This window comes from Gossypium raimondii, chromosome 9 (genome assembly GCF_025698545.1).
Source record: "Gossypium raimondii isolate GPD5lz chromosome 9, ASM2569854v1, whole genome shotgun sequence".
NCBI classification, from domain to species: Eukaryota; Viridiplantae; Streptophyta; class Magnoliopsida; order Malvales; family Malvaceae; genus Gossypium; species Gossypium raimondii.
In genome coordinates this window covers 40,771,691-40,784,926 of record NC_068573.1, presented here as the reverse complement: position 1 = coordinate 40,784,926, position 13,236 = coordinate 40,771,691, and the positions used below count along the sequence as shown (strand labels likewise).

General features: G+C 28.4%; 1 protein-coding gene across 1 annotated transcript; it reads right to left on the bottom strand.

Annotated features, from left to right (window-relative positions):
* Positions 1–11,233: 11,233 nt before the first annotated feature.
* LOC105799723 (protein CHUP1, chloroplastic) lies at positions 11,234–13,230 on the bottom strand. Its single transcript, XM_052620631.1, has 2 exons — positions 12,266–13,230; positions 11,234–12,159 (listed from the first exon to the last, which is right to left on the bottom strand). The coding sequence occupies exons 1-2, from the start codon at positions 13,109–13,111 to the stop codon at positions 11,704–11,706; spliced, it is 1,302 nt and encodes a 433-aa protein (XP_052476591.1). The 5' UTR covers positions 13,112–13,230; the 3' UTR covers positions 11,234–11,703.
* Positions 13,231–13,236: the final 6 nt, after the last annotated feature.

The following is a 13,236-nucleotide window of genomic DNA, read 5'->3' as shown; positions in this document are numbered from 1 at the left end:
TAATATAAAAATTAAAAAAAAAAATCACCGAGGTCTTTTACCAATTTTTTTATTATACCATTCGTCCCCTTGTTATCACCCCCACTTGAGCCCCCTTTTTCAAATAATTCTCCTATATAATATAGTTGTAGAGTCCGCCGGCAGTACAGTGCTAACTTTTGGTGGTTCCAGCGGTAGCACAAAATATATAAGGAAAATATCTTTAAGGAATTAAAATTAAATCATTCATATATTATGTGATTTATTAAAGTATGCCCATCACTAAGGATAACATAACCTTATTTTTCAGCCTTACTAATCAAATTTAATTTATTTGCTATATGAAATTATTTTCATGCATATGGCATTTCTGTTAAAGAAAGGTTTGCCTTTTTAGCATTTTGTGAGAACAAAAAACATGTATCTTGTGAATAAAGGTTGAGAAATATTTGTAGAAAAGAAAAAGGGCTTTGAATTAGGGTTTATTATTTTATAATATCTTATATTTGGTTAAATTAGTGTTACAAACCAACTTAAAATTAACTCAGTTAAAGAAATTATCAGATAGCATTACTCGTACTAAATGCTCATATCTTTGGAGGGCCCTCCCTAAGGTATAGCCCTTATTTCGGGAGAATTTAGCTTGGTCAGTAGGAAATGGTAATAGCATTCCTTGATGGAAGGATTCATGGATTTCAACAATAGGTCATTTGATAATGCAAATTCTTGCTTATGCTAATCTTGATTTGGATTGCTCTTTTAGTGAAATGATTACACCGGATGGAACTTGGAATCTTGACCTTTTTTGCATCTAGTTGTCGAGGGATGTGGTCAGGCAAATAGTAAATATTTCACCTCTGCACCATTCATCAGGATCAGATAAGGTTATTTGGACACGTACGACATGAGGGTCCTTTTTTGTTCGAAGAGCTTTTTGGTCTTTAAAGGAAAATTCTTGGAATTCTAGAGATGATTCTGAGAGAGCACATGGAAATATCAAGGGCCGTAGAGAGCCAAATTTTTACTTTGCTTAGTATCTAAGCACAGGCTACTTACTAATATGAAGTGTACTAGGCGGGGAAATGGGCATAACAGCTCTTGCTCATTATGTGAACATGAAACAAATGATTCCCTTCATGTGCTTCGAGATTGTTCAGAAGCGAAGGAAGTGTGGATGCATATTGTCCCAATTGATCAATAGCACAAGTTGTTTTCTGGGACTCTACAAGATTGGTTAACTTCTAGCCTTAGTTGTCACACAAGGTTGCCTGGGTAAGGGGTAATTTGGTCTTGTCTTTTTAGGCTAATTGCTTGGCGCGTCTAGAAGAATAGGAATTTGTTTATCTTCCAAGGTAGTACCTATAACACTCTTGAGATTGTTAAAGTTTCCTATAGTTGGGCACAACAATATGAGTTAAGTCATAATGAATACAAGCAAAATGAGCAAACTTTTACTACTTGAGCACCCTTGACAGGTAAGTGGATACACTTATTCACTAATAGTGCAGTGGATAGAGGTTCTAAAAGTGGTTCTGTTGGTGGACTATTGCGTGGCCAAAATGGAAATTGGATCTTGGAGTATAATCACAACCCGAGAAAATGCACAGTTTTTGAGGTTGAAGTATAGGGTATTTTTTATGGTATACTTATTTTGCTTAGCAAAGGTTCTAAAAGAGTTACGATTCAGATCAATAATCTGGAGGTGGTCAAAGCCTTACAAGGTAGTATGATGGTAGATTCAAGAATCATAGTATTAAGGAGGGTCCAACAGATTATGAGAACTGAAGGATAGTGGTGGATTAGGTATGTTCCTAGGGAGGTTAATCAAGTTGTTGATTGTTTGACTAAGCTGACTTTAGGATGGAAGGCAAGATTGCAAGTTTATGATGATGCCCCTAATAAAGTCTTTAAAGTTCTACAATAAGATAAAGCTAGCGATGCTCTCGAACACTTTTGATGTAACTTTGTAATTTGTTTATCACCAAAAAAATATTAAAAATAAATTTTAAAAAATTAATAAATATAGATGTTTTTACCTTTTCTTATTTTTATATAAAATCTATAAATATTTGAAATATGGGGATTTAAGTTACACTTCAACCAAAATCTTAAATAAATTTTGTTTTTCACCTATATAATGTGTCATAATCTAATTATTATAATTCATTTTATTGAAGTGAATATTAAATTTAGTGTTGCCAAAAGGTTAAAAGTAAAATTTTAAACAAAGACAAAATTGAGATTAAAATAATAATTAAGTATTATTTTTTAAAAAAATTACCTACTTTTCATTTTTAGAAAAACAATATATCCATTTTAATTTGAAAAGAAATATCCTGATTTTCATTTATTTAAAATATCAATATGTTGAATGTCCAAAAGATCATGATGAAAAAGTCGTTTCATTTACATCATTATTATACCAAATTTTAGTTTATATAAAAGAAATAGTCTAATCCAAATTTTACAAACGAAAATAAAACAATGATAGGTAGTTAAAATAATTGGTTAAAACATGTTTCAAGTTCCAATAATTTTACTATGACCAAAAAATTAATAGTATTAACAATTGAATTTACATTTTAAAATTTTAAAATATATAAATTAAATTTCTTGAAATAAGATTAGAGAAATTAAATTTTAAATTTATGAATTGCAAAGAGATTTGACTCATATTTTAACCAAAATAATTTTTGAGAAAAAATGAGACATGTAAATATGTAATTGGCTTTTGAGATGATAAAAAAATGTGATTCAGTGTGATCAAAATTATATTCTCCTGCATTGATAATAATGTCAATATCAATTAAACTAAGATTCAATTTGTATGGATGTGATGAACTCTAGTTTTATATGTATATTCTTGGCAGGGATTTTAATGGAAAATTGAACGGATGCGAATTATGTGGTAAAAACAAACAAGTTATTAAGAAGAGAAGGAAGAAGAAAGTTTTTTCCAACACATCAAACACCATATCTTAAGGACTTCGTCAACAAATGCTTTTCTTGATGCGCATGTTTTGAAGATGGCAATTTTCAATGTGACTTGCTATACTAAATTCCAGAATTCCTCTCCAAAGGTAATTATATTATATATTCTTTTGAAGCTAGTAACACGCATTTGTGATAGAAATCATGAATATAAATATATGCATATAATATAAATGATAAATAAAATATTTTAAATTAATATACAAATATCATATTTATATAATAATCCCAATAAAGGAGAAAGACAAATTCGCAACAACTGTAACACTGGAATAATTTAGAAACAATTTATCATCATAATCAAAATGCTGAAAATTACATTCTTGACTCACTATCATCATGCTAAACTCACAATGAACTTTGGTTAACCAAGAAACTACCTTTAAGAGCCCTAATAGACCCATCACATTGGTAATCACATTAGTAATGCACAAAAGGCTAAATCTAAGAGTCTATCATTCTCCTCATCATTTGAAAATCGAATTTTACAAACACCATTATCGTACTCTATCATGATAAAGCCCTTTGAAATGGTTATATAGCGGCACCCTTGATAAAACTCATATATACACTAGAACATGACTAGAAATTAAAAACTAATACTAAAATTAAAACTACCATTACTTTTAAGAAAAAACAGAATAGACAAAATAAAACCACAAAAAAAATATGGACAAAAACCACGATAATTTGGATTGAAATTAAAAAAAAAAAAAGTAAATTTAAAGAATATTGTTGAAGAAAGTTGTGATTAGCAACCAACTTAAAAGTCGATACGGCTATAGACAAAACAATGATTTGATTTGATTTGAAAAAGTTGATCGATTAAAATTTTTTTTCTATTAAAAGAAGGAGCGAAATTTGAAGATATTGAACCCCAAATCAGGGTGTTCACTGTCCCAGATGTGGTATAGGTTCGAGTCGCGTTAGTCGCGTTACTGTTAAGACTTTACCCTCCTCTTATATTTCACCCAAAAAAAAAATTTGAGGATATTAACATAAATATTTTGTATATAATTAATTCGCTTTACTTTGGTACAAATATAAATAAAATTAATGTTTTAACCTTTTAGTAAAATAATAAAAGCAGATTATTTGGCTGAAATGAAGGTTAACATGAATGTCGATATTTCAAATTTTATTATGCGAGTATGTGTGAATTTTATTTAAATTTGAATATATTTTGATTTTAATTTCATTATGTTTTGTAAAAGAAAATTGAATCCCTAGACAAAGAGACTTAATAGTTCATAAAAATATTATTAACTTAAACTTTCCAGTTTCCACATGCCTCTTTTAATAAATTTAGTAATATTTTTAGTAATCAGAAAAAGGAAAATTGACATCATAGCATAGCTAGCACTAATTGGCGAAAGCATGAGATTTTTCAATTTTATATTAATAAAAAAAATAGAGAAGGAAGAGTGGGATGGGTTTGTGTAGGAATCAAGGCTGGCAAAATGGGAATGTGAATCATGGCAAGCTCTTTTTAGTTGTAAAATCATGAATTAATTAATTTGCATGTTATCATCCAATCATAAAATATTCCATGTTACCCTCAGAATCTAGAGTTAAATCAAATAATAATAATTAAACTATGAGTTGCCCAGCATATCATATGAACCCACATGCCGTTTCTTGATTCTCTTTTATTTTGAAACTGAAAATGTAAATGCTAATAAAGCAAAAGATTATTGTCAAATTTGACCTTCGAGCTACCAAGACTGTGACTTTGATTTTGACATTTCAATTCCATTTTCACAATGTTATGGAACTTCATATTACTCCCATTATAGATTAAACCTTCGTAATTTCATCCTTCTGTTTTATGAACATGAAGAAATTAATCCTTTTTTATTTTTAAAAAAATGTCTTATGTTCATTTCTCCTTTCCAAGCATTGGAAAACTGCCCATTTCCAAGTTGAGTTTTGTACCAATGCGATGAAAATGATAACCCAATTGTGGTCCTCCTAAAAGCGATATTGTCCCACCCTTAAAACAAAGCAAATTGAAGGGACTTTTCAACTTGTTATCAAATCAACACAAACAAAGGACTCAGTTAACTAAAGTAATTCATGTATATGCTTCACATGTTATTTTTCTTCTTCTTCTTTTATGACAACCATACAGATCATTATGTTTTCTTATGCGATTTACAATGAGCATGAAAATGAAGTAAATATGATAAAATTGGGTGCTTAATTTTGATGGACCACCAACATAATTGTAAACTGCAAATTTTTGGCATATTGTAAAATAGCCCCTCAAAAAGGGACTTCCATGTCTTTTGACTTGAGTTTCATAAAGTACTAATAACTCTGTCTATTGTCTTTATACCTGACAAGATTTAGTGATTATCCCATGCAGCTTTTTTCAATGTTTGAAAGTCACTTTTTATCTTAATGAAAGTTGGCTTCTAAGTACAAATATTATGGAGATTGAATTGTATTTTATTCTTTCTATTAAAAAATAGTAAATTAATTCAGATAAAAGAGAAAAATTAATCATTTTGTTAAAAATTTTATTTATTTTTATTTTTAAAAACTAGTCCTTAAACATCTGCGTGAGATACAATGACAAATCATGTGTCATTGTCTAGTTATTCCGTCACGCATGTTAGTTTTTAACAGTATAAATGAATGATATTTTAGTGAAAAATATCAATTTGTTATTTGATCTAATATGTAGAGTAATTTATTTTTTAATAGAAAAGCAAAATACAATTTTAGTGACAAACCATAGACCTTTATGATATTTTTACTTTTATATATGTGAATTCTTTTCAAATTTATTTTTATTTTAATTAACTTATTTAAAAATTGGATATTTAATCTCATTATTAAAAAAAAGGTTGAACCAACATAAAATCACCTTAATCGGTAAAAGTGAATTCAATTGACAACCTTAAGTTTAATAAATTAAACTTCATCTTATTTATTAACTAATTTTATATTAGAAAAATCCCTAAAGTTAAATTCAATTTAGTACAATTCAAAAAATTATAATTCTTAATAAAAAATTATGCAGGCAGTGAATTTTGATTTTAAGTAATTTGATGTTTTATTTTTTATTAATTAGTTAAGTTACCAAATAAAATATAAAGTATACATGTTTATTAAGACTATTTTCTTTTATTTATAATAGGAACTATCAAACTTGTAGGTAGTTTGAATGGAAATATCTCAAATAAACAAAATAATTGAAATATTAAATTGAAAATATAAAAAGAAATAGGCAATTAACTTAAGGGTAAATTATCAAAATAGTCACTTTTATTTATCTCGGGTTATATTTTAGTCATTTATGTTTGAAATGATACGTTTTAGTCACTTACGTTAACGTGTTGTAACATTTTAATCACTAAGCCGTTAATTTTCGTTAACGGTGTAACAGTAAGCTGATGTGGCACGTTAAATCATCATTTCATACAAAAATTTTAGGTTAACTTATACAATTAGTCCCTATATTTTTTGTTTTGAGTGATTTTTTTTATTTTATGTTCTTTTAACTTTCAAAATAAACAAATAAATTGCATTGAGTCGATCTATATTCAATTTTTAATAATGTATTGAATCAAACTCGACATTTATCTAAAACTTTATAAGACGCAATACATTAGGAAACATATTGTGGCCTCATCAAAGTCAAATTGATAGAAAAAGAAGCAATTGATCGATGACATCTCTCCTTCCTATCTTCAAGAATAATTGTCACTCACTACGAGAGACTCCACCATTCATGATGTATCTAAATGGATTGATTAAATAAGTAAAATGAATTGATTAAATTTTTAATATTTGATCTAAACTAGCTCATTTACTTCTTTAAAAAAAATTAAAATGAAGTTATAAGATTAAATTAAAATGACGTTTATAACCCTAATGGCTAAAAAAAACGAAGCTAATGTTATATTATATATAGATTTACAAATAGGGGTGAGCATTCGATCGAATCGAATCGAATCGAATCAAAAATTTTCGAGTTAATCGAGTTTTCGAATCTCATTTTATCATCCTAACTTTATTTGAAGTTTTCTCGAATCGAGTCGAGTGAGATGGAATTTGAATCGAATCGAATCGAATATATTTGTTCGAGTTAAATTTTTAAAAAATAATTTTGGGTCCTTATAACCGTTGTCACCCATCGTAATAAAATTTGTCTACCTTAATCAAATTTTTATTAACTTTCATCACCTCATAATTTATTTATTAATTTTTATATCTTGATTAGTTTATTTGCTTGCTTAGTTGTTTCAATTATCTTGATTCTTGTCACTATGTATTTTGGAATTAAAAATATATTAAATGTAAAAATATGATTTTTAATAAAAGTTATTTCAAAAATAAAATGTGAAATTGATACCAATATAAAATTTTAACACGAATATTTTATGGCATAATTAATAATTCAATTTTAATATAAATATTCAATATGACTAAACAATTCAATAATATAAATAATATAAAATGTGAAATTTAATTTAATAATATAAATAGTAAATATAAATAAAATTATTACTATTTATGTTTAGTGATTTTTTTTGGATAATTTTGATTTTTTATTTGAGAGTAAAGAGTGAGAAGTAAAAGTTTCGGGGGAAAATAAAAAGTTTTGGGGAATAAAAGTTTGAGGGAAAGTAAATAGGGGGAGTAAAATTTTGGAGGGAAAATATTAAAAAAAAAATTGGAGGGGGGAGGGTTTGGGGTAGATGGGAGGTGGGAGGTGGGATGGAAAGGGAATAAAAGTTTTAGGGGGAAAGTGGGAAGGAGTAAAAATTTTGAGAGAAAATAAAAGGTTTTGAGGGTTTTTGGGAGTAAAATTTTGAGAAAAAGTAAATGGGAGAGTAAAATTTTGGTGGGAAATGTATTTTGGGTAGATTGGGGGGTTGGGAGGGGGGAGTAAAAGTTCTAGGGGGAAAGTGGGAAGGAGTAAAAGTTTTGAGGGAAAAGTAAAAAGGTTTGGGAGTTTAGGGTAAAACTGTCAAATATTATAGTTTGATATTCGAATTATTCGAATTATTCGAGTTATTCGAATTCGAAAACTTAACTCGATTCGAACTCGAAATTCGAAAAAAAAATTCGAGTTGATTCGAATAACTCGAATAACTCGATTCGTTTAACTCGAAATTCGAATTTTTTTTCGATTTTTTCGAGTCGAATCAAGTTTTGCTCACCCCTATTTACAAAGATAGAGCAGTTGAACTTTTGAGTCCTTAATGGATGAAAGAAACGTTTAACATCTCCATGCATATGACGTGTCACCTAATCAACCTATTATGGGAAAATGATATCTTATTCTCAACCCTCCAACTAATCTAACGTTCAATAATTAAAGTTTGCTATTGATAATTACACCCTAATATCACACTATTTCCAACATTAATCATTATTTAAGTCATCCAACAATTTCTAAAATTTCTTTGTGGACTGTTTTGAAGAGTAAAAATAAATAAATTTGGGATTTCTATTTTACATTTTGGAATTTTCAAAATTCAAGATTAATTAAAAAATGAGTACTTTCTTGTTCTTTGTTCTTTTACACTTCCTTCAAAATCCAAATAATAAATATTTAACTTTGTTAGTATTCGATAATATGTTTTTAGATTGTTTGGACAATAAATCCAGTTTCTTTAGGGATAGTTATTTGTTTGATTTATTTAAATTTGTTCCTTTTCTTTCTCTTTTCAATTGTGATGTACGGCTATAAAAAGTTTTTTCTCCTTCAATAATTGATATATATTCAATTCTTTTCAATATTTTCTTTACCTTACAAACTTTACCTATGGTATATCATCAACAAAGCTCAAAATTTTTTGAATTTGACTATTAGGCTGAAGGGTCTTTTACAAAAAATAATACAAAAAAAATAAAAAATACCAAAATAATATATAAAAAAATTATTTACCAAATAATACAAAAAAAACAGTTAAAAAAAAACAAACCTGAAAGAAGGGGCTGCCACAGGCGGCACCTTTGGTGCCTGTGGCGGAGGCGGCACCAATTGTTCGTATTTTGGGCCTTTGTTCGTATTTTTTTTCGAATTTTATTACTTTTAAAAAATATACTATTTCTAATTTTTTTATTTTACATTATTTTAGTACATTATGTTTAAAATGTATTAATTTAGTGTGTGTTTTTTTATTGAAAGTAATAAAATTCAGGAAAAAAATACGAACAAAGGGCCGAAATAAGAGTTTTTTTTTAATTTATTTAAAAACACACTAAATGAATACATTTCAAACATAATGTACTAAAATAATGTAAAATAATAATATTATAAAATAGTATATTTTTTAAAATAATAAACTCGGGGAAAAAATATGAACAAAGGGTCAAATAAGGGTTTTTTAAATTTATTTTAAAACACAGAAAATTAATACATTTCAAACATAATGTACTAAAATAATGTAAAATAATAAAATACAAAAATAATATATTTTTATTGAAAGTAATAAAATCCGGGAAAAATACGAACAAAGTGTGGAAATAAGGGTTTTTTAAATTTATTTAAAAACACACTAAATAAATAAATTTCAAATATAATGTACTAAAATAATGTAAAATAATAAAATTAGAAAATAGTATATTTTTAAAAGTAATAAACTCGGGGAAAAAATATGAACAAAGGGCGAAATAAGGATTTTTTTAATTTATTTAAAAACACAGTAAATTAATACATTTCAAACATAATGTACTAAAATAATGTAAAATAATAAAATAAGAAAATAATATATTTTTATTGAAAGTAATAAAATCCGGAAAAATACGAACAAAGGCCCAAAATAATGATTTTTTAAATTTATTTAAAAAACACTAAATTAATACATTTCAAACATAATGTACTAAAATAATTTAAAATAATAAAATACGAAAATAATATATTTTTATTGAAAATAATAAAATCCGGAAAAAATACGAACAAATGTTCGAAATAAGGGTTTTTAAATTTATTTATTGAAAAGGTCTCACATCAACCCTTATTCTGAGTTTAAATAAAAGTAAAAAGGAAGTACATATTTAGCTTGATAATTACTATAAATATACTAAAAATAAGATTAGAATTTGATTTAATTTGTATATGCACAAATAAAATTAATTCTCATCTCCGTGTATTAAAAAGTATTAGTTAACTATTAATTTTAAATCTAAAGTAAAAACATTAATTTCAATTTGTTTACTTGTTTTAATATTAAAACTAATTTCTTCTTTCACCCAAAAAAGATAATTTCTTCAGCATTTTATATTTTAAAATTTATTATAAATAAAAAATTAAAAAGGTAGATTCAAATTGAATCAAATACATAGGTATTGGTGGCAGCTACCATTGTCACCGCTATATATCTATTTTGTTGTAGTGTAAAAAGAACTCTCTTAATAAATCTAAATCTGAAAAATAGAGAGACAATTTTTTTTAAATAAAAACTTCAAATGTAGAAAGAGTATAGATGATAAGCAATAAATTTTTTGTAAATCAAGATTATATTCTATATAAAATCATGACTTGCAATTTTTATCAACTATAAGAAAAAAGAAAGGAGGAAGAAATGCAATTAAGAAAAGAAAGAAAAGATGAGACAGTGAAAGTAAAAGGTTGGTGGTATATATGGATGCCATATCCGATAGGTCAGTCCAGCATGATGGTGCCCTTGTCTCAACAATAATTCCAAATATTATTCTGATCATTTGCATTCTTGTGTCCGCCCAACAAACAAGTATCCTCAGTGTTAGCCGTATTGCCATGAAACAAACGCACCTCTTTGTCGGAGTTGTGTATACCCACTACTTGTGCTCCGATTCATTCATATCATGGTTGCTTGCTTTTACTTATCTCTCATCTTCATCGTCCTTAGCATTTTACAATCGCTCTTGATTTTTATTGAAATATAAAACTATGACTAATCAACAATCCCAAAGCATTCAGTATGAGCACTGTCAGAATCATGTGCTTATGATATTGATGCATAATCACATAAATCAATAACGTTGAAATAAAAAATAAAATTAGAATTTTGTTTATACAAATAACTCATTTAATTAAAATAAACAAATGAAAACATAATTATATTTTTGTGGAACTTCGATTTAATTCGTTATGATTCTCTAGATAAATTTTATGTTTTCTTTTCAATATTTTAATTGAATATGAATGAGTGTCTTTGAAAATTAATTTTTAAGGCAAAATTAAAAATTTTAAGTTAGCTGATAAATATATATAATTTAAAATTGTTTCTCATCCGTATGTAATAAAAAAACTCAAAAGACAAAATTAAAACGTTGTTGGAATTTAGGAAAGAGATTGAAAATATAATGATTTAATAAAGGAAATATCATATCCACCAACTAACAGGTTTTACTTTTTAGTGGTTGGAATGTTGACATCGATAGGTACTTGGGTGGGGGCATGCCCAGATTTGACACATTACTTGAACATATTTTAGACTGATTTATGACACAGATAGGAAAATGGGCAACGATGGCTTTTTATTGGACAAAGCCCCTTAAGATTAAACCCAAATTTGGGCTACATATATGATCCAATTTTAGCCATTTGGATCTGAGTCTATCAATGGACTTTTAAAAGAAACACTTAATGGAAGGCAACTTTTAAACTATGTCATCACCATTTATTCTACACATTTTCCCCAAGCTGCTGCTGCTGTTGTTTTTACTTCTAACTGCAGGTTTCTCATTGACATGGATTTTATAAGTCTCCAAGTTATAAACCTGAAATTGTTAAATACTAGAACATGAATTCCTTGCATGAACGACATGTTCCTGATCTTGCATTTCATCACAAACTGAATGTCTGCCAAAGCACTTCCTTTCATGCTTGCCTTTTCCATCCACCAATTTCTTGAATTTTTTAAGCAATTTCTGTCTTTTGGAGCTAACTTCGCCACCTTTTGCAACACCAAAGCGAGGCTCCACCATTTTTGGACTGCCTAGCTCCTCTTCTACTCTAAATCCTACACTTTCTCCACCTTCTTCAAAGTCTTGTTCCAGCTCATCCTTGCTCCCCTGGATATACTCTTGCAGCAGTTGATATCGCTTCAGATCGTATCTCAAGCATGCATTGCACCATCTTAAGTAAGTAAGCTCCGTTAATTCATCACTTCTTTCCTTTTGAACTTGTTCATATTCATTGGCAAGTTGCGTGTATTCCTCCCTGGTTATCCCCTCTTCTGCACTCTGAAAACACACGAGTTGGGTCACAGTTTGAGGATATGCGTGCTTAAATGAGGAGTCGGATTAGCATAGTACAAAAAGTTTGTTCCTAAAATTAAAATTTACAAACCTTTGAGATTGATGAATGTGAAACCTCTGCTAATTCCAACTTCTTTGAAAGCTCATCTTTCTGATCCTGCAATTGAAGAGTCAAGCATTTGAGGTCCCTCATTTCATCTTCTAGTTTCTTGATAACATTGCTTCTTCCTTGTAGTTCTTCACCATTTCTTCTAATTTCTGCATCTTTAGCTTGAATCTTCAAATCTTTTTCTCCTATGAGTTTGTCTAGGCCTTTTGTTTTTCTCAAAAGCCTCTTTACTTTTCTCTCAAGCAACCCATTCTGTGATTTCCAATGCTCAATCTGCTCCACAACTCTTACAAATTCCATAACTATGTTTTCGACCCTTTTGTTCTCGGCCTCCATGGATGAAATTTCTCTATCCATGAACTCAATACACAAACTTTCCATCAACAACATGTTCCTAAGCTCCATAAGCACAGATTCTTGTTCTTTAAGATCGACGAAACGAAGAAACTTCCTTTCTAATTCCCATTCTCTCTTTTGAAGCTCTTCGACTCGGGATCTTAGGCCTAAAATCTCTTCTCCATAAGCAATTCTGTTCTGAATTTCAGAACTTGTAATCATGCTTGTAAAGTCAGTACTTGTACAAATATTTTCTCCATCATCTCCACTTGTAGAAGATGTAGGATAAAGTATAGCTTCACTTGATCTAAACTGTTGAGGATCAGTTTCCAGGGGACTTACCTGGGTTTCCATTGAAGAAACTTGTAGGTTTATTCTTCTTTTGGCAATGATCCTGGCATAGATAAAACCTGCAACAGAGAGTGCCAAGGGAATGCCAGCTTTAAGAAGCATTGGCTTTATTACTTCAGCTCTTGATGATGAACTTTCCATCACAAAAAAAAAAAAAAAAAATCAATTTCTGAATTTGAATGTTAAGTCTGATTGTAAGCTCTCTTTCTGTGCAAAACAAGGAAAATTTGGGAAAGGTTTATTAGAGTTGGTATAAGATAAATCTG

Coding starts and splice junctions, on each gene's coding strand:
- LOC105799723 (XM_052620631.1), bottom strand. CDS start 13,111: ATGGAAAGTTCATCATCAAGAGCTGAAGTAATAAAGCCAATGCTTCTT. Junction 12,160..12,265: donor CACATTCATCAATCTCAAAG/GTTTGTAAATTT, acceptor GTGTGTTTTCAG/AGTGCAGAAGAGGGGATAAC.